We start from the raw sequence: 21548 nt of genomic DNA on the forward strand, positions 1-21548 counted from the left end.
GCAATCCAATATATTCAATGAAAATAAAATTTGCCACCGTTATATTGCATGGTGTATTGCATGGTTCATTTTCCTTCCCTAAAATAGATAATGCAGGCCAAATCATAATTCAGAGACATGACACTTGGTCAATAGACTTCTTTCACACCCTCATGCAGGCAAGAGATATGGGACCAATCAGCCAACTGGTGGCACTATAGTGTACAGTTTTACTTTTTAGCTCATATCTCATGAACTGTAATTTCTGCAAACATTTTTTTTAACCACAGATTCAATGGTTCTCCTAAATCAAAGGCCTCAAGAATCACTTCCCACATTTTTTTTGCACAAAAAATAATTAACATAATTTGCACAATACGTGAAACTATCTGTAGCAAACTGGTTTTAGGATTGTTTATCCTGTATTCATAAATGTATTGTCAAAATACTGTGAGATTCACTGAAGATCCACAATTATGATCAAAAATGGGTTGAGATTTCTGAGCCAGGAAGCCTAATTTACTCAAACATCTCTCATGATTGGTCACAAGAATTCACTCCTGTCACTCAAGTCTACGGTTTAGTCACACGTACTGTAGGAGGCGGAGAAACTGATGCCATGCTGAGAAAATATTCATTCACTTTTCATTACATTTACATGTTTCACTGTGTTCAAGTCTAATTCACTTCACCGAGCACTTAGTAAATGCCTAATCAAGCAACAAATCCATATCTTTAAAGAATTTAAAAGAAGGAATAAAAAAACACTCACGAATTAGGTTTAATAAATGGGTCTCATTTCACTGCATGGAATACACTTGATGATTTTATTGGTAATATTAAGACAATGAAGCATTTCGCAAAGCACCAATAATGACAACTACAACCATTGTATTCATTGGCTTTAAAAAAACTGAAGTTTATGCATTAGACAAAAGCATGAAAGTGGAAAGCAAAAAAAAAAAAAAAAAAAAAAAAGGTCAGGGAGTAAACAGACATTTGGATGCTGAAACACTCTAATTTTTTTCCAGCCGATAGAAAGCAAGAACAAAAGCATAGGAGGAATATAATTAGTTAGTCTATATTTGTCTGATAAGAGCTCCTCCAGCCTGTGTCTTTTGATACGGACATTGTGATTGGTCAGGACGTACAGTATAAAGCATTCTGGGATGCACAATGACAACCATTAGCGCCCATCATTGTCAAGCCCTGTCAGCACGTTGCCTGCATTCATTCAGCAACGAATGTGCATGTAGAGCATTAAAGTGAAACTATAGCGAACCACGGTTACATCACACTCATATCATATTAGGGAGAAGAGTTATGTAAACATAATTATCTTGTTAATGTGTTTGCATAAAAGAATTACACAACTCTCTTGACACTAATTCTAAAAGTACAAATCCAAAGTCTGTAAGGTCAGAGCTTATGTATATAAAGCCAAGCTAAATTTAATCCAAGATCAAAGGTAAGGGTTGGCTGAAGACTTTCTAGAGACCATGCTCCTCCTCTACGTAGGAAAGATAGCTCATAGTCAATCCTAAAATTTATTCTTCTTGATAGATTTTGAAATCCCTTACCACACAAAAACACTGAGACCTCTCTTTAGAGGTCAAAATAGAACGCTATATAGGCATGTTAGTGAACAAAGCAGAGAGCCGACGTCCCTTATTTTTCTGTAATGATGGCACGGAGCCTGCTTTACAGATCATATGGGCAACATGTGGCACTGCTACTGTATGTCTGACACATGCGACTTTCCCATAGGGAACAAAGTGTAAGAACAGTTTCCCCAGCACAGAGAAGCTGCTTTAAGATTCTATGAGTCATTTGATACAGAAAACCCCACAGTTTTAGATCATATTTACGAGGCACACTTTAAAAGCAACTTAAAAGAAAAACTTTATTCCTTGTCGTCACGGCTGGCCATCTTTCAGAATCAGATAACAATTCTCAAAGACAAGGAGTGAACTAAATATACGATGGCCACTGGACCTTAAACATACCGTTGCAACCCTTTACCAAATAACGGCTAATTGAGGTTTTCAACTCCACCCTGCTTCAAGCAGCAAGACAACAGGGTGCTCAAAATGTTTCAATGGAGCCCTGTGTTAGCCTCTTGCTAATGCTAACTTTAGCATAGCGCCCAAACGGTGTGGAAGCCAGGCAGACTACACAAACAGCAGAATTTCTGCTTTCAGCTCGACATATCCGAAAAGAGGGTGATGCTGAGGATGTGGTTGGACTGGGGAGGAAGGAAAAAAGTCCCTCTACTCTATATTTTCTTAGAGCCCATCAAGAAACACAGACTGGTCCTTTTAGCAGGTGGTAAATTTAGAGGCTAGTTTAGTAAATTTAGCCTGTGATTAGTGCCTGTAGGGCAGGGCAGGGTGTAACTCTGCCAGGAGAGGCTCATTTGCTGAGTGGTGGCACAGAAAGACCCATGTGTATGTGCGAGCAGGCCACATCGTTCTAAAGTACAAAACCTGAGTGTGAAAGCAGGAGCTGGGAGGAATAAGGCACAGGTTGTCATTAAGAATTTAGGGACTAACTTGCAATACATCAACACCTTATTAAATTACAGTCCTCCTAATGTTCAGCACACAGATCACAAGCGTAATAGATTTTATTTGTTGAGTCACCACAGTCATCAAAAGTGTAAAAAGGGAGGATAATACGGTTTTCTTTCTTTTCTTTTTTTTTTAACCCATTTCCTGGAGACAGTTTCAGATGCAAGAAATGCATATTGCTCACAACACATTTACCCAGTTTTGAAATGTTGCATTGGTTAAATTGTCAGAAAGACATGAGTAAAACATCTCAAATACAGGTAAAGCTCACAAATACACCTTTGGTCGATGATCCTCAAAAACACTAAAACAATCACTTTAATTGTAGCATAGCATTATGCGTAAGATAAACTCTGAGTTGACCTGAGCAGCTTTCCATATTAATATACGTAGTAGTAGTAACTCTTATGACAATAAACTGAAGACTTGACTTTTAGGCTTGACTTTATTTGCCCTATATCAAAAATATTCCAACGATTTAAATCAAGGATGCTTTCACGTAATGCAGCAGTTAGTCTGTTTCAATTGAGCACTGGTGCATTTTGTCTCTGGGTTTACGTTCATTTAGGCAGTGAGAGTGAGACCACAGCAATCACACTCAGGTTTGGACAATCAGGACAACTTGTCCGAGATCGGTCTCAGTCCGTTTGCAATGAACTCTAGTACCGTTTTTCTGCAGTGAGTAACCCTGAATTGACCCAACTGCAGGAAGAAAACCAAACATGCTGTGTATTATGGGTTGCGGGTAAAATTTCTTTGCAGATGTGAGCTGCTAAAGCTGTATGTGGAAGTCTATATGTTATTTATATAGTTAGCTAATTTTTATTTACCTCCGACTGTGTTCTCTGTGCTTAAGTGATTTTGTGATATGTACATGCACTTGAGTATTTCTGACCACTGAATTAAAGAGTTTTAGAAGTAACTTTTCCCTCAGCCAAAGTCGTTTTGCTTTTTTTGGTTCATTTAATTCACGTGCATAGTGAAACCAAAACAAAAGAATAAAATTCACTCTAATTTGGACTCAGCAAACGGACTATTAGTTGTGAAAGCGCCCTTAGGCTATATGATTAAAAGAGGTGGCTAAGCCATAATTTGTTACAGTGTTAAATGAATCTCACTCATTAGTGCACACAAAAAAATACAGAAAGCATACCGAAGTAATATGCTCCACAATGGGTAAAAGTGCAATGTAAGTGGAACTAACCACAAATGATAAGAAAATAGGCCATCGATACTAATAACGAGTGTACAAATGGCATCTTTATATGCTGTGTCTATGATGAAGATAAGTTATAGTGAGGTGAACACACTTGCCTCAAATATAACCGATTCCTTCCCCATACAACCACAGGCAAATTGAACAATTTAAACAAGGACTAACTAGATAATATAGATCAGTGTTAAAAACAGACCACCGGTTTACAGTTTGGGGACAGACACTTATGACCCCATGTAGGGCTGAAGTAATAAAACTCATCTGATACTGCATAAGTTTAATTTAATCATTTACTACTCAAAAGACTAGGTTCCTGTTTGTCGCTCGCTCACAAAAACACGGTAACAGGCTATTTTATACTTGTGCTGTGTGATTGTGCCCAGAGTTAACGTCGCAGTCTCTACCCTGCAGCACATCGTACATGTCTGTGTATTTGCAAGTACTCTCTTTGTAGCTGGTGGATAACAGGAAATATTTTTTACTGGTAATTTCCTCTTCTTCGTGTGGTACATTTGTACTAAGCTTTAAAAAGACAAGCCTGGTGTTAAAAGCTGCTGATATTCACTCTGCCCATTTTTATTTTAATAGTCGTTTTAATTTGTTGCTGGGAAATTAGCCATGATTAATATAATGAATCTTCAATATGTCTAAAGGAATGTAAATTCAGGAGCATTTACCTAGGTTGACTTTCATTTTTACAGGAAATGTCCTGGGACCATAGAAGTTAAAATGGGAGAGAGAATGCACCGGTATGCAGACATTTTAGCAGGCAGCCTGTAGCATATCCATTAGCTATCATCAAAGAAGCACATTTCAATCCTGTCCTGATCAGCAAATACACATGCTTGTCAGATAGCACATTCTGATTATTACCAAACATGTATTCCAAGCATTTGATATAAAAAAAAAATTAATATATGCCATATGTTAAAAGCCTAGTGTTGATCTGATCCAACACTGTTGGCAGAATCTTTTGTCTTCAAATCTCCTTCCTCTATCAGCCGTAGATCCAGGCCTTATTTGACCTTGAAAGGTGGTTCTCTTTCTAGCCAGCGAACACGTACTTTCTGTTTATAGTGATACTCCTTGAGGAAATCCTGCATAGCTGGTGGCAGTGGCAGGGCACCAATGCCATCATAGGTTGTCTGACTGCAGATAGCAGCACGAGCCAGATGCTGCAGGCTGAAAGGGAAGGTCCTGTGTAAGGGGACGGTGAGCAAAGGCTCAAAAAACATACAGGCGCTTGGGTCTTTGTAGTGCTCCAACAAACCTGTGACTGTTGAGGAGTGAAAGACACAGGGGTCGTGTGCATCAAAACTAAAATTGTGGTTCCACTGTTCAATGCGTGCATGCAGAGAACGGTTGTATCTGCGGAAACTGACAGAAAATAAGTAGTCCTCCTGGGCAGAGTCACGTAGTAGGAAAGTGCCCTCTGGTCGGCCATCCAACAGTGCCTCTGCCTGGTAGCGATCCATCACTCCCCAGTAGCAGGGAAGAGCTGTGATAGCCAGTAGATCGGGCACCAAACAATGAATAAAGTCAATCTGTGTGTGAACCTTCCAGGGTCCTGGCTGCCTGGAGGAATGGCCATCTCCAGAGGCATGTCTCTGCTTAGGCCTCCGTGCTTGCAAACACAGAGTGGTTGAGTCCTCCTCAGAGTCACAGTCAACAGGCTGGGATGGCACTGCCATACTCGCCCCAACTTGGGCCATTATCCCGGACAATCCCGCTGTTCCAGCCCCCAAACCCTTGACCTCCCCAAGCCCTTCTTCAGAACAGGGGGCCATCTTTGGTCCCAGTTTGTAAAGTGTAGCTCTCTGTGATGTGGCCTCCAGTGTGTGAATCCGTGCATTTGGAGGAGGGTCAACACCTTCCTCTATACTTAATCTACGACGTTCACGGAGCCTCTCTTCCTCATCCTCTGGGGAGGGATGTGTTGAGTCAAAAGCGTCCAGCATTGCGGTGGAGGAATGCGGGCTGACTGGTGCTGTGTGCTGCTTGATGAGATGCCACTTGTTGGCCAGATCAGAACCCGGTGGGAACGGGCAGGTTTCCAGCATAAGCTCAGTTATGTGGATCTTGCGCTTAGAGGACATCTGGCTCTTGGCCAATCGAGGGCGGCGGGGTGATGGCAAGGGCAAACATAAGCCAACAGTGTCCTTCAACCGTTGCCGTACAGAGCGAACACTTAAACTCCGAGCACTTACCCCTCCTCCGTTATCACTCACTTCCTGGATGGAGCTGGACCCATAGCAACGTTCCCGTCTGCCCAAGCTACCTCTCGAACGTCCAGTCCGCCTGTCTGCCTCCAGGGAACTCTGTGTCTTAGTGGAGCAAGAGTGTTTCTTCTTACCTCCCCATGGAGCATGTCGGGAATAAGAATCTCTACGCAAAAGCGGGACACTTCGTGTATCCTCGCTTTCTTTGTCAACTGTGATCTCGACAAATTGGGGACTATCTGCCACGCAGTTGTGTCCTCTATGTCCCCCACCTCCTAAGGTGACCTGTGAAGGAGCAGAGCCCCGATCGTCCTGGGACTCACCTGTGTGTGCTACATGAGAAGGTACACGTATGTCCACTACACAGTGGACGTGATCCATGTCTACATTCCATACACTTGTTTCCGAGCCACTGGAGGTAAAGAGGGTTTGACATCTGCTTCTGAGGTTGCTCCACATCCTTCCGACTTTCTCCATAGACTAGACCTATTGGGTAAATAGAAACAGAAAATAGTCACTATGAAAACTTGAAAGTCTATGAAAGTGAAAGTGACATGACATACGGCTAAGTAAGGTGACCCATACTCATACTCTGTTCTCTGCATTTGACCCATCCAAAGTGCACACACACAGCAGTGAACACACACACACACCGTGAACACACACCCGGAGCAGTGGTCAGCCATTTATACTGCGGCACCCGGGGAGAAGTTGGGGGGGCCGGTGCCTTGCTCAAGGGCACCTCAGTCGTGGCCGGCCCGAGACTCGAACCCACAACCTTAGGATTACGAGTCAGACTCTCTAACCATTAGGCCACGACTTGCCCTTTATACAGTAAAAACACATGATATAAAACACTATATAAAACACTATATAAAAAAGTCTTTCTCCTGACTGTGCAAAAATGTGATTAGCATTTAGAAAGGATGACAGTGCTGTGGAGTCATATATAATGTGTTAAAAATAATTAGTCTCTTAACAGCTCACAGAATGTGATAGCATGGACGTTCTGGCTATACAGTAAATTGCACCTTCTGGGTAGTGATTAGTTAGTAACTGGAAAGGTGGGCATGTGAAGCATGTTAGGTATGATGAGCCAGATAAATGCAGGGTGCATAGCATATGTGTGTACTATGCACATCCATAGAAAAATGTGTGGATTGTTGGGACACACGATGAGCACAGAGTTGCCAGGCAGATATGCAGAGATGCAAGGCCATAGCTATAAATGAACCCAAGCTTCTACTCACAGCTGATCTGCTGGTATGTAATGTATTACTGTGCCAGTCTAGACCTGACTAAGAACTTTCCCTGTCATAGAAGCAGACGCATGCTAGAGAGACATACCGAAAAATGGGAAGAGTGGTGTACATACAGTGAGTCAGATGAGGGTGATAGTTATATCAAGACCCAAGCCAGACAATGAAAAGTTTCTCTTCTCCTTTCTAATCTGAGACAGATCTTGCCTTGTTTGAACAACAGGGCTCATGGCATGCAAAATTAGGCAGCACTGTATCAAGTGATTATCTAATCAGAAACTTTCCCACCCGAATATTCAGAGGTTATATATTTCATCTACTTTATCTCTAACAAAATTGATTTTAACTAAAATGTGTCCATTGATTTTTACACAAACTTCAGTCAACTAATGTATGAAGAAATAAAGTTTGTTTCTCATATTAGAGGCTGCAGTTATCCTTAAGGATTCACTTGGGCTTTTCACTTTAAGTTTGATTGTGATGTTAGCAGACATGCTGAATGCTGAATTAAGTCCTACTAGTTACAGGTATTTTGAAGCCCATAGTAAAAGTACACGTGTGATAACAGAGCACATGAGTGTAACTCAGAGAGGGAGCACTATGCAGAACATTCAGTTATAGATTACACTTATGTGTGCATACTGTATATGTAAAGCTTACATATGCACATGTTTCTAGCTGCTGTATGAAAAGTGACAGCACAAGGGTTCCACTACGCCAAATGTCTTTGTAACGATGTGCCATTGCAGAACTAGATGAATAGCGCAGCATGAGCAATGAACCACCAAACCATGCAGACAGACTTTGAGTGACACCAGATGTAAACAACTGTCTGGAAAGCTGAAGAAATCATGTCCAAAGTGAAAGCAATTTCAGCTCTAGCTAACTAGCCATGCTCGGCTATAGAGGATATGGGACTCTGGTGATTAATAGCTCACCTGGAGAGATTCAGATGTTGCCCTTCAGTCAAACAGTTTACACCCACCTAAGCCATATTCTGACAGAAAACATTAACTACTTAGGCCTTACAGGCAACATGTTTAGTTTCAATGTCTGTATTCATGCCCACGTTAAGCTTAACAGCTCATAGGATTGATCTGCTGTTGCTCTTTAACAGTAAGACCTGAACCGGTTGCATGTGCTTGTGAACCTTTGGCATGAACGCCTATGCTAAAATACACTTGGTGGAATAATGAAATATGTTCTCATTTAATCTTGCTATGTTTATTTATTTTTTTGGATTCAGAGCTGTTGTGTGTAATAACGCACATGTAAGATTGCAGCCGGTAGAAAAAGATCTTTTGGTTACGAATGCTTAACATGAGTTATTTCCAGCAATTGTCACTGCATCAAATTAAACCACGTTTAGCGTTGCATCCTTATTATATCAGTGCTGCAGTATTGTTATTTGCACTATCATGCACCGTTCACACTTTATGTACATAATTGATCAGTCATATACTCTGTATTCATATTTAATACTCGTACTGTCTATATTGTATCACATCGTCTGCATTTTCTTGTATAGTCTGTATTATCTTGTCTTGTATAGTATAATATTATTCATGTCTGTACTTTTGAGAGTGATAAACAGCTGGAACCAAATTCCTTGTGTTTCAAAAACACTTGGCCAATAAACCTGATTCCGATCCTGATATCTAGACCAGTCCCTTTATTTTAAGTAGAACAGTCTCTCTGGCACCAGCCTTGCAGGCTGCTTATTGGTCAATCTCGACATTAAACCATACACTGAGACCCCATGCTCTATGGACTGGGTGTGTGTTTTTCCAGAATAGAAATGCCAAGATCATGATATCAAAATGCCACCAACTTCATCACAGCCACCATTTTTGCATTCAGATTGATCCCTGTCTGCACCATGTCTCTAATCATATCATTCAACAGTACTGTTCAATCCTCTGCATAGATTATTCGCCTATTTTCTCCCCGAGCTCCCTCGTCCCACCTAGCAGCTCATCCATCCAGCATCCCATCCAGGGGGTAATTCCAACCTTGTGCTCGGTGATAGGCTCCAGATACACCGTGACCCTGACCAGGAAAAAGCATTTACTGAGAGTGACTAAGTCAGTGAAATATTTCAGTGCTTTGAGCAAGAAGAAAGGGAGAAATTGTGCACTAGCACGGAATTACATAAATAGAAAATTCAAAGAGAAAAGGATACGAGCTACAACTGGACTTGCTGTGCACATGATATTTCATATAAACAACTGGGGAACGAGAAAACTTTCGTGTGATGTTTCACACATGAGGCACATTATGTGGCTTTCTTTCTCATTTATTTCACCCTTGCCTGCAACCTTCTGCGTTCAAAATGCATGCCTAATGTGCCAGCATATCAGATGCATCTTAGGAAACTGTGCTTTTCCATGTGAGCTAGCATTTTTTTCCCCTTGACTTTACTAATCATGGTTACAAAAACAAACATAGTAGAGCTCTGGTTTTCCAGAAGGGAAGGTCTGAGTGAGTGATCATTGCATACTCTCACACACTGTTGTAAAGATTAGAGAGGAAGGTGCAAATTATGTCATAGGATGTCAACGTCATACGCCCCACACACAAAAAAGGGATTTTATATTTTTCTGGGAAAGAACAAAGCACCATCTTCCACAGAAGTTCCTCATTTTATGAACAAGAAGTTGCTACATTAAAAATCCCTCTCTTAGTGCTACTGTTTTTATCTGGACGTTGAAGAAAATCTGAGCTGTCAGAACTGTTCAAGTGTATGTGCATCTATGCCAAAGGGTCGCTCCCATTCAATGCATTTTTCAGTATGGATGGAAATACAGTCAGAGCTACACAAAAATGAATATACAGATCTTCAGATTTAAGCATGCTGTTGTAAGGGCAAGAGTTAGTTTGAGAATTTGAGTTAGTAGGAGATTGGTATTATTGTTATGGTTAACAATGCATAGGCTACATAATTATTTCTATGTTCGAAAAAAGTCGAGAAGTCTTGATACTGTATGTCAGAGATGTTAAAGGTTTGAGGAATCGAGAACGAACCTGCAGATTTCTCACAAATGTAGACTGTAATGTGAGCAGAATGTATGAATGAATGTCTGCAATTGTGTAAGCATATATGCATGAGGGTAAATTAAAAATAATAATGCTTTATATCGGTATTAACCACTCCCTTCAGCAGACATTTAAAATGGGTTGAAAGAAACAATGATCTTACAAATTGCAGCAAAAGAACTAAAGGGCTTATTATAATAGGTTTAAGGATTTAATTATCTGCTGTAAAAACAATGTACGCACTTGTGGGATTAAGTGAAGTGAACAAAGTTTCACCTCAATGGTGACGTTGATTTGTTGGAAGCAGGAAAAATGGCAGGTTTACGGATCTGAGTGACTTTGACAAAGGCCAAATTGCCAGCTATTGTGGGGTGTTCCTGGTACAATAGTAAGCTGGACAGGAAGCCTACAATAATTCAGAAATTTTTACAAGTTTTAAGTATGCTTATTTCTAAATAATTAATTATATAGAAATGACCTAACTTCAAATCCTGAAATCACCAGTTGTGTATTCGTCATGCTGCCTGTGAGCAAATGTAGTTTTAAAACAAAAATGACACATCAGACAATATTTTAGTGCAGATAGCAGCATGTGGTGTGCATCATCACTGCAAGTCTCAGGAGTGGGCGGTTTTTACTGTTCTGCAGACATGAGTTATGTCATAGTCAGATATGACGTTTGCAGGACAAAAGAGAGCTAATATTTCATATTTCCAATATGTGTTCCAGTTCTTCAGCAACTTTATAAAAATCCCAGTGCTTACCTCGAGTAAACAATACGTTTGATTTGTGTAATTTCATAAAATTTCACTGGTTTAGTAAATCCACTATATGGTTAAACATCTGCAGGTATGTTTCATTACACTTCCTCAAGCTGTTGCAGCAATGTTTTGTATAGGATGTACAGAGTCCTGACCTCGACCGTACTGAATACCCTTGGGGTGAACTGGAAGGCTTACAGTGTACCAGGCTTCCTCACCCAGCATCAGTGCCTGACCTCATTAAGGCTTCTGTAGCTGAATGGGCAAATCGCCACAGTCAAGCAAAATCTAGTGAAAAGCCTTCTACAAGAATATATACTATCATAACAGCAAAAGAGGAAGTAAATATGGAATGGGATGCACAACAAGCACATATAGGGGTGATGGTCAGAGTCCACTATATACACAAAGTTCATATAGTTTATAACATGATAATGACAATGGTGGTTTTCTAATTATTTTAATTATAGTTATATTGTTACTGTCAAGTTCATTAACAAATGAGATTTTCACTATTCTCTGTAGCAGAGCTTTTCAAAGTTTGGATTTAAACTGATGTCAGAGCATGTGCTGAAATATTCGGATGACATTTAGTGAAGCTGACATTAAGTAAAGCATCTGCGTTTACAATTTGTTTATTTCTGTCTCCATATTTCCCCTAAGAAGGAAAAGCCTATTTGGCAGGAATAAGGGGGAAAAACAAACAAACAAAACAAAACCTAGGTTATGTTGATAGTCAAGGCAGCTCCATGTTAACAGTTCAAGTGACAAAACATAGTTGTTAAACTGAAATTTAACGGCAATCTACAAACAGGCTTGGATTCAGAAGTGACCGGATAAATCTATAATTCGCATTGGTTTCTGCAAATAGGCCTAATAATAATCTAGATATAAACATCAGTACAATATTAAAATAATTAATTATGCTTTTATTACCAACATGAAAGAAAAAGAGAAAAATAATCAGACATGTATGCCCACACAAAATACTTACATATTTATGAATTAAAAAACAAAAAGGGAATTATTTAGAGAACGTATGATACACACAGGACATGTACTGTACTGTACTATTGAATGACCTGTCTCTCTTCAACCATTTTGCATACAGTTAACTAATTTCAATTTCTTCCAATCAGACCCACACAGACTATTTTGTTTCTAAACAGACTAACTAAACCCATGGAGCAGTCAAGCCACATGTATAGATATATGCTGACTCTAGTGTGATTTTTATTTTCTTTGCTTAAATGTGCACCAAACACTAAGACAAAGGTCCTGCGTGACTGCAGCTTTATAATTAGCAGTTCCTCAATTTCGTTCTTGACCAAAGAGGCCACAGTACCATCTTCTTTTTTCCCTAAAATAACCATGTCTGTCGCCATATCATGGAGTCAAACATCTTAAAGGCTACAGCAAAACCACAGACATTGGCAATTCTGTCAAACACAAATATATGCACGCTGAACAGGAAATCTGTTTCCCTGCAAATGATACTTGATTACACCACTTTTCCCCTCGCCCCTTTCCTAACATGTAACTGAATACCCTTTCATTAAAGCTGACAAATATCTAAACATTAAAGCTGGTTTGTCTATGCATTTCTAATTCCAATGCAGTCTAATGTAGCATCAGTGTTTACCTTTGTGACTAACTCGAATCTTTCATTTGAGTGGTTGTGAGATTTAAAGAGCAAGTTGAGGTCAGGTCTGAGTCAGCATATTGCAAAAATGATGCTACTAGAATAGATTTAATTTCTTCTTCTTTCTATGTCACCTGCAGTCCTGCTGGCATGGACAGTAATGCAGATTTACTACCAATATGTCCAATATCCTGGTATAAATTATGTCCATTATATTGCCCAAGTTTTTCCTGACAAATATACAGTGGACAAAAAATGCATCTGCCTTCAAGCAACTCCTGTTAACTGCAACAATGGATTTGTCACCCTCAAAATGGAGAGCGCAGTGAGTCATTTCCGCAGGATGAACAATTGCATCAAAAGGCCCACATATGGCAAAAAAAGAGACCTTGCCATGGACGTTGCTTTGGTGATTCAGCTGGAGTAGCTCGAGAAGACTGCTCCAATGCTGCACTGTATTAAACCCCAAAAAAGCTCCTCTCAGCTCAGTACGCCTTCTCTCACAGGGTCCTGATGAGTGGCCTGGCTTTTGGACAACATTAAGGGCGTAATCACTTTCTTTTTCCACTGAGGATAAATGAGATGTTTGTGGTAGCCTTTCTCATTTTAGGAGAGTTGCTGTAAGAGGCTGGGTGAGTTCAGCCTGTTTTGGATCTGCATACAGAAACAGTCGTTTGCTGAGTTTTTGCACATAGGTTAAATCGGCACCTTCTTTTGCCATCTGTAATAGGAATATCTTGTTGAATAAAATAAAAGATTGCATTTCTAAAAGACTGTTTACAACATGCAATTATGGAAATTTACCTGCAATGCAAATCTGATTTTTTTTATTCTTTTATTTTTTTTTCTCGTAACCATTGCCAGGAGACTGAGCAGTAACTCGCTCTACTTGCTCTCTGAACATTCCTCCTTACATTACTGACTAAATGGCCCCTTTACAGTTAGGTTTATGCTCATTTCAGCCTGCTGGCTCTCTGAACGAAATGGTCTTGAATCCAGACTGCAGCACATTACCAAGTGATTACTGCAATAGTAACAGGACATCTATGCATCACATAAATGCAAAATGTAATCTCGACAGGACAAATAGGCATATATATATATATATATATATATATATATATATATATATATATATATATATATATATATATATATATATATATAATTTTCCAGAACAAAATAAAATTAAATAAAACCCTAAACTGAATCCTAAACTTAAATCCTTGAAGTGAATTTGTCTAAAACTAGGTTCTCCTTCTAAGGGCTGGCATTTACTTTTCTTAAGTCTAACACATGTTGTCCGTATTATCAGGTCATGATCAGGCTTAAACATCAGGTGTGTTAGGGCAGGAATCATGCAGTGCACCGGGTTCCCAAGAGTGGCATGGAGAGCTGCTAGGATTCAGAAATGCTGCACTAATATTAAAATACACAACTTGTTATGCAACTAACAACAAACTCGTAATGAATCCAATTGAAAATGATTTAAATTCATTTGCAAGAAAACGAATCTGACACTGAATCATTTACGCGATTCAGCTACGTGTTTGACCAATTGTTCTGACGATTAGCAAAATTATGAAAGATAAATAGACATTTAGCGCTCTTAATGTGTCTGAATACGAACTAAACTAATACATTTTTATTCTTAATAGTAATTTAGGTCTAAAATACACATGAAAGTCCTGGTCATGAAATAATCGTGGTGTGCGTTGTTAAAACTCTACAACAAGGGGCAACACGGCTAGCTCACGACGGAATACAATAGTTTAGTACTCGAAGTGCAAACGTGCGCCCGTGTTCCTAAAGGAATATTTGTAAAATGATGAAAGGAAAGTTAGTAAAAGTTAAAGGAGTCTGGATTGTCGGTGTCTGAGAGGATGTGTCTGGGCAGCGCGCTGTGAACTCACACCGCAAATCTGAGTGACACATCGCTCGCGTTCCGTTACATTCATTCAGAGTTCGCTAACAGGCTAACGCTAACAAAACTCACGGAGAAACCGTTCATACACACAAACGAACGTGTTGCGAAAACACACCGAAGAAATGACTTCGACGGTCGGTAAAAATTAGTGCGGTCGCTTACCTCGGATAGCTTGGTCGGCGGCTCGTCAGCCCTCTTTTGTCTGTAAAAAGATGGCTATGTAAAGATGTCAGACTCGTAGCTCTCCTAGATACGCTTTCCCGTGACGGTTATAACGCGCGAGATCCCGACTGGACATTCCTGAGGTCCGTTTTTTACACATACATGAGGAAAAACTTTTTAATTGTATATAATTGTGGCACTTTGGAATGCCCGTTTGATCCAGGGCCAGATTTTTTTGAGCCTCGGTCTCTCGGTGGTGTCTTCGTTCTTTCTTGACAGCCAATATGACGGTCGCTAGGCGAGCAGGAGGCGAATAACGTGAGCTCGAAGGCGGGGCAGAGTTCTGGGAAACCAACGAAGGGGAAACGCGGCTCTGATGGTCCGCATGAATGGACACACTGGATTGGTCAGAAGCGTAATGACGGGCGTTTCGATGCACCAATGAACTTGAAGAAGGCGACAGCGTCGTCTCCGTTGCTATCCTGAAAACGTGGAGCTCCAAGACAATACAATGCGTAAATCTTCCTGTTTTACATATTTTATTTACTTTTTAATGATTCAAAAGCACACGTCTATGTTTAATTCAGTTTGCTTTAATCTATTTTAATATTATGTTAATGTAAAATGTTATATTCAGTTCCTGTTAAATGCTCAGTGTGTGTTCAACAGTTAACGTAATAAATATGGCACCAGTTCTTATTTGTTGGAATATATATATATATATATATATATATATATATATATATATATATATATATATATATATATATATATGCTATATGTGTGTGTGTGTGTGTGTGTGTGTGTGTGTGTGTGTGTGTGTGTGTGTGTATAAAATAAAATAAAAAAATATATTTTTTATGTTCTTGCTGCTAATTTCATGTTATTTATTTTCTTCATTCAAAAGTACTCTTAAGAAAAATAAATAAATAAATAAAATACAATGGACTGACCTTATCCAACCAATTAGACCTAGACTTTTATGTAAGATAGTTGAGAAAGTGTGGAGTAAAGACACAAAGCTGTTATTTTAAAGTTCATAAAACGCAAGTATATTTGGAAAGGCCCTGTTTTATAATTAGAGCACAAAAGAGACATTGTCCCTCTCTGGAAACTGCTGTCTAATTTTCTGGCAGACACTGAGTGGCTTTCTTTGACAGTAAGTGTGAACATGAACGCTGGCATCTTGGGGTGGGATGGAGTGCGCCCGAGGGCCCTCACACAACCTCCTCAAGTGGCCTGTTCTATTCTTACCCCTCAGTCTGTACACCCACAGGCCCCACACTATCAGCATCTCAATAGTACATTCAGGTTTCTCCCACTGCTGATGTCATTATCTGGAGCTGTCCTGTATACATGGCTCATGTGAGACCATCCAATGTGAACAGAATATCTCTGACTAATGTCATTGCCAAGCCCTGGGGAAATCAGCAGGGTTTGAACAACATCTCTATTCAGTTCGAGCAGAAATCACTCATCTAATTACTGCAGACTAGGAGGAGAGGTGACATGATCTTAAAAAGGACACAGAAGAAAATAGAATTAATGTACTGATGTTATTAACAATCCTATACACTTCTATCTGAATGTCTTTGAAGCCTCATAGACATTTCTCGCTTTGCCTCCGCTTTAGTCCAGAGAACTTTCCAGTTGTTGATGGTGATACCTGACAGGTTTGCCTCACTAATGAGTTACCGTTTACAAACGAGATTTCAGATAACTGTTCATGCTCCAACAGGATTTGTGTTCAAATGAATAACCAATTCTGTCTATCGTGCAGCGACACCTCTAATTAAACAGGAAAGGCAACAGTCAAACTCCCTCCAAAGTAGAGACAGAGGATTAGTGCACAATTAAGATTAATCCAGGAACCAGGAATATAAAAAAAAAAACCTCATATATACTTGTTCTAAGATAAAGCACACAAGAAACTTGTTGGATCGGAGACTGTTTTTGTGTGACATAATTTTTCAGCTGAACCAAAACAAAATCCACTTGTGTTACACACAGCATGCTGTTCATTATCATCAGGCTGATGAATCAAAATGCCTTATATACGACAAATTATAAGGCAAGTTGCATTTCAAAAGCGCACACTGCCATCTAGTGGATGAACCCGGTGTCAGAGGCTAAACAGTAAAGCATCTTCAGACAGTGCTATACGTAGTCTGTGATTTACAGCTTTCAGTGGAATTGTAGAAGATTCAAATTAAATGAATGAGCTAAATGCAATAAGTCAAGTTATTAGCTGCAAGTTGTTACTGAGTTAGATGGAAAAAGTGTATCTATATAAATAATAGAGTCAGAATCAGAATCAGGTTTATTGGCCAAGTTTGTTGACACACACAAGGAATTTGGTTCCAGCAGTTTGTGACTCTCATATATATATATATATATATATATATATATATATATATATATATATATATATATATATATATATATATATATATATATACAAGAGACGATGAGATACAATATAGGCTGAATGAGTATAAAATATAAATATGGAATGAAAAAAATATATAAAATATGAATATAGAATATGAATGATCAGTTATGTACATAAAGTGTGGGAGTGTAAATAACAGTATTGTGCAATATTATGCTTTTTGTGTAATATATCTAGGTCAGCACTTATCCCTGCTCCCTGTGTCTAGGTCAGCACTTATCCCTGCTCCCTGTGTCTAGGTCAGTACTTATCACTGCTCCCCTGGGTCTAGGTCAGTACTTATCACTGCTCCCCTGGGTCTAGGTCAGCACTTATCACTGCCCTCCTGGGTCTAGGTCAGTACTTATCACTGCTCCCCTGGGTCTAGGTCAGCACTTATCACTGCCCTCCTGGGTCTAGTTCAGCACTTATCCCTGCTCCCTGGGTCTAGGTCAGTACTTATCCCTGCCCCCCTGGGTCTAGCTCAGTATTTATACCTGCTCCCTGGGTCTAGGTCAGCACTTATCCCTGCTCCCTGGGTCTAGATCAGTACTTATCCCTGCTCTAGTTAAATTATTGGTTATATATAAGGATATTAAAGTTGACATTTGTACTGCACTCAAAAAAAAAAAACTGCGTCAGCAACGTCAGCAGACATACTGTTTGTGATTGGTGAGCACGCCCAGTGCACGACGCGCATGCGTGATAAGTTTAAACGCAGCTCTTAGCGGCGTTTCGAAGCGCAATGACAGCAAGGACAAGTTTTTTTATGTTTATAAGAGGAATCAATTAACAATTAAAAATTAAAATACAACAATAAATACGGGACTATTATACTGCGCATGTGTTACTCATAGGTTCGCACAGGCAACCTAAAAGTTACGAGAATTCCAGCCACAAGATAGCGCTTTAGTTACAGAAAACGGGTATGTTTTATAAAGATTAAAGAAACATGACCGGGGAGAAAAACATAGAGTTGGGTTTAACCTCCTTATCATACACTTTTATCTGGTTAAAACGATGTAATTATCAAATTTTATTGTAATAAGTGGATCGTTTAAATGTAAAACAAACATGTAATAGGTTACCTGAGTATGAATGGGTTATGTCAGATATTTAGTTAATAAAGGGAAAATAATGACTCAATAGTTTAAAAACATCCCAAATCGCAGCCTTACACGACACGGTGCTGGATGCCAGATCCTCTAACATTTCTGGTCAAGTAGCGAGTAATGAAATTGTCCAGGATAGATTTTCTTCCCTCATTTTGTCTAGTAAATAATGAAATGATGTAGTGCATTCAAATTCACACCATGAACACACCTGATGAACACTATAGTGCATTATATTTTTACCTATGTACCGCTGTACTGAAGGTTAGAAATCACTTTTACATCTCATTTCGACCGATTAGGCAACAATTTTACCACGCAGACAAAAATTGTTTTGTGTACATCTGCTGTGCGCGCTGGTTCCCTGTATACACGGTTTGGGCAAACTGACGCGTTTTGCGCATTTCCTGCACTGTAGCGTTCACACACCGCTGGGAGGAGGGGGGAAGAGGCAGGGCTGCAGGAAACCGAGCACCGATGAACAGCTAAAACGGCCCGGGAAGCTGAAGAAGAGAGAACGGAAACGGCACCTATCATCAGCCCTAAACCATTTCCCCTTCATGAGCTGGAGGTGAGAAATAAATCGTACCCAAATGACCGGAGGACAAGCTGGACTCCGTCCCCGGCCTGGGGAGGAACAGTAGGACAGGATTTCTACCACTGAGCAGCTCCAGCTTGGGCATGTTTTTGCCCTCATGCAGAGATCGAGGTGCGGAATCCCCCATGTGAAGATCGTTCCACTTCTTTCCCCGTTTTGACGCATTGATGATCGAGCGGATTTCCAAATGATTATCCTATTTCATATGGCATGATCTTGGGAAGCGACATCAGCGCGCTAAAAGAAGTGAAACCCCCTTGTCTGTGCTGCCTGGAGGACCTGGAGGACTGTCTGTGTCTGTTTCACTGTTCACTTTAAAAAGGCAGACTGTGTTTGATTGCTTATTAGTAGTCAAGATTTCTTTATCCGCCCTGTTGAATAACTCAATAACTGTGACAGGAGATTAAAGGTGCGGTCTGAGGATTGGACAGCATTAATCTCTGACACCATGGTGGTCTTCAACGGGCTTCTGAAGATAAAGATCATTGAGGCACTGAACCTGAAACCTACAGCCTGGTCTTTAAGGCATGCTGTTGGACCGAAGTCGCAGAGCTTTTTGCTGGACCCGTACATTGCGCTCAATGTGGACGACTCACGAGTGGGTCAAACATCCACAAAGCCAAAGACAAACAGTCCTGCATGGCATGATGAGTTTGTAGCTGAAGTGCGTGATGGGCACAAAATTGAGCTGTCGGTTTTTCATGACGCGCCCATTGGCTATGACGACTTTGTGGCCAACTGCACCATCCAGTTCGAGGACCTGCTGCAGAACAGCAGCAAGCATTTCGAGGACTGGGTATGACCTCCTATTTTGGCTTCTTCCCACTTAAATATTAGATATTAATCATGGCAGTCACCCAATAAATCCTATTAACTTAAGAGTTTTGTCTGGTTGTGGGTTTATCTCCATGCATGATGCATGTGCTTCGCTTTCTTAACCCTAATGCAAGCAGGTTTGCTGTAGCAGCAGAGTGGGGGCCTCTGATCAGCTTCACATAAACTGGTTGCATAGAGACTGTGGGAGAGGGTGCACAGCCTGTCATAAATATTCCCTGCAGCTGCAGAGAGCCATATTACCACTGCTGTGCAATCATGTAGTCTGATGGTAAATGGCTAGACAGGGCAGGATTTGCAAGTTGCACAATCCTCTGGACACGGAGACATGTAAGATGTTTGTGTCATTTAAGGTACAGGTGATCCTGTTCACACTAATGGGAGTCGGAGCAGAAATTATTTAAGATATCTTGCTGTGCTATTTCTTTTTGTTGCTGTAAGCATATGTAGTGATGTTGTGATATCTGTTGCTTTAAACATCCTTCACAGTCCTGCATGAATTAACGTGTAAAATGAATGAGTTTGGTCATTTGAGCAAAGTAAGGAGCTTTGAGCTCTGATTAATCATGGCTTAGTATCATGTAATTAAAACAATCATATTGATACCTGTTGCTTAATGCATAAATCATATAAACAGCAGTTTATTTTGCATTGGAGCACACATTTACTCTCTCTCTCTCTCTCTCTCTCTCTCTCTCTCTCTCTCTCTCTCTCTCTCTCTCTCTCTCTCTCTCACTCGCTCTCTCTCTCAGGCCAATATGTCCGGTGTATGTTTTAAAGCTTGGTCGCACTGTTGGCCTGGAGTTTTTGCTTTCTTATTCAAGGCAGATGAAAGGCAATTAATTATTAATGTGCTTCTTTTAGACCCTGATACAAGGAGGTGCTGTACTATGTTTCATAATATTACATTATATTACAAATTGGACAGGCAGAAGATTGGCAGGTGTTGTGTTGGCACAAAGCTTGATACAGTATCTGTGTATTTGCCAATGCCTGATGCTGATATGATAACATCCTGATATGGTATGGTCTGTTGCAGAGTTCACAGCATAATTCATTCTTGCCCCCATTTAACAGGTCTTCTTAGCTATGTTAATTCACTTTCATTTTGCAGCTTTTTTATCTAAGCATGCAAGCTGACATACAGCATCACAAAAATACGAAGACTCCTTCTCTTCACTTGTGATTGCTTGTTTCGAACTGAATCTTTGTTTCAAAACTGCTTCCCTACAATCTCTCTCTGCTCATTGCTGGTGAAAGTTTTTCCCTTAACATTTACATGGATTTGGTTGCAACAAATAATGTGTCCTCCTCGTAAATGAACATTAAAGTGCTAATGCTTACATCAGCCACACATTGAAAAAATGTACATGGATGTCAAAAGGAAAGCAAGGAAAAGACAAAGACACACCGTATTTAATATTCCTTTTTAGCTTTAAAGATCGAATGTCACAGTTAATACAGTGTGTCACAGTTAAAAAGTCAAAATGTCTGTTTTCTTATAATGCAAAGACAGTACAGGATGAAGAGGCCACAAAGAGAGAGATAAAGCAATGAATTAGCAATCAAGCAGCATGTGAGAAGTAGTCAAGACAAGAGAGTCAATCATTAAGAGGAAGCTTGTAAGTAGGCTGAAGTACTGCCTGTCTTTATTGAAAAAAGCTCCATGAGTAGATAAAAGTCACTTTGACTATTTTATTGCACAAAGAGGCGCAGTGCTGTTTGCCAGTTTGAGGAACTATATACGTTTTGGATGCAGAAAATGAATAATTGATGTTTAAACGGTTCCAATCTTTTTAGAT

General features: G+C 39.9%; 2 protein-coding genes across 3 annotated transcripts in view; one reads left to right on the forward strand and one right to left on the reverse strand.

Moving 5' to 3' along the window:
• Nucleotides 1-787: 787 nt before the first annotated feature.
• Nucleotides 788-15111, reverse strand: socs5b (suppressor of cytokine signaling 5b). The gene is made up of 2 exons (XM_027150251.2): nucleotides 14772-15111; nucleotides 788-6470 (listed from the first exon to the last, which is right to left on the reverse strand). Exon 2 carries the CDS (start codon nucleotides 6459-6461, stop codon nucleotides 4782-4784), a length of 1680 nt encoding a protein of 559 aa, XP_027006052.2. The 5' UTR covers nucleotides 6462-6470; nucleotides 14772-15111; the 3' UTR covers nucleotides 788-4781.
• A 3549-nt stretch (nucleotides 15112-18660) lies between these two features.
• Nucleotides 18661-21548, forward strand: part of prkceb (protein kinase C, epsilon b) — a 76820-nt gene continuing 73932 nt past the window's right edge. The window contains exon 1 of one of the 2 annotated variants that reach the window (XM_027150240.2): nucleotides 18661-19708. In XM_027150240.2, the coding sequence (XP_027006041.1) occupies nucleotides 19361-19708 (348 nt within the window). In that variant the 5' untranslated portion in view covers nucleotides 18661-19360. The remainder of the gene's footprint in view (nucleotides 19709-21548) is intronic. The other variant, XM_047812720.1, reaches the window with a different exon arrangement.

This window comes from Tachysurus fulvidraco, chromosome 4, assembly GCF_022655615.1.
Source record: "Tachysurus fulvidraco isolate hzauxx_2018 chromosome 4, HZAU_PFXX_2.0, whole genome shotgun sequence".
Lineage (NCBI taxonomy): Eukaryota > Metazoa > Chordata > Actinopteri > Siluriformes > Bagridae > Tachysurus > Tachysurus fulvidraco.

Bases quoted from the DNA above. Each gene is read 5' to 3' on its own strand.
- socs5b (XM_027150251.2), bottom strand. From the start codon at position 6,461: ATGGAGAAAGTCGGAAGGATGTGGAGCAACCTCAGAAGCAGATGTCAA.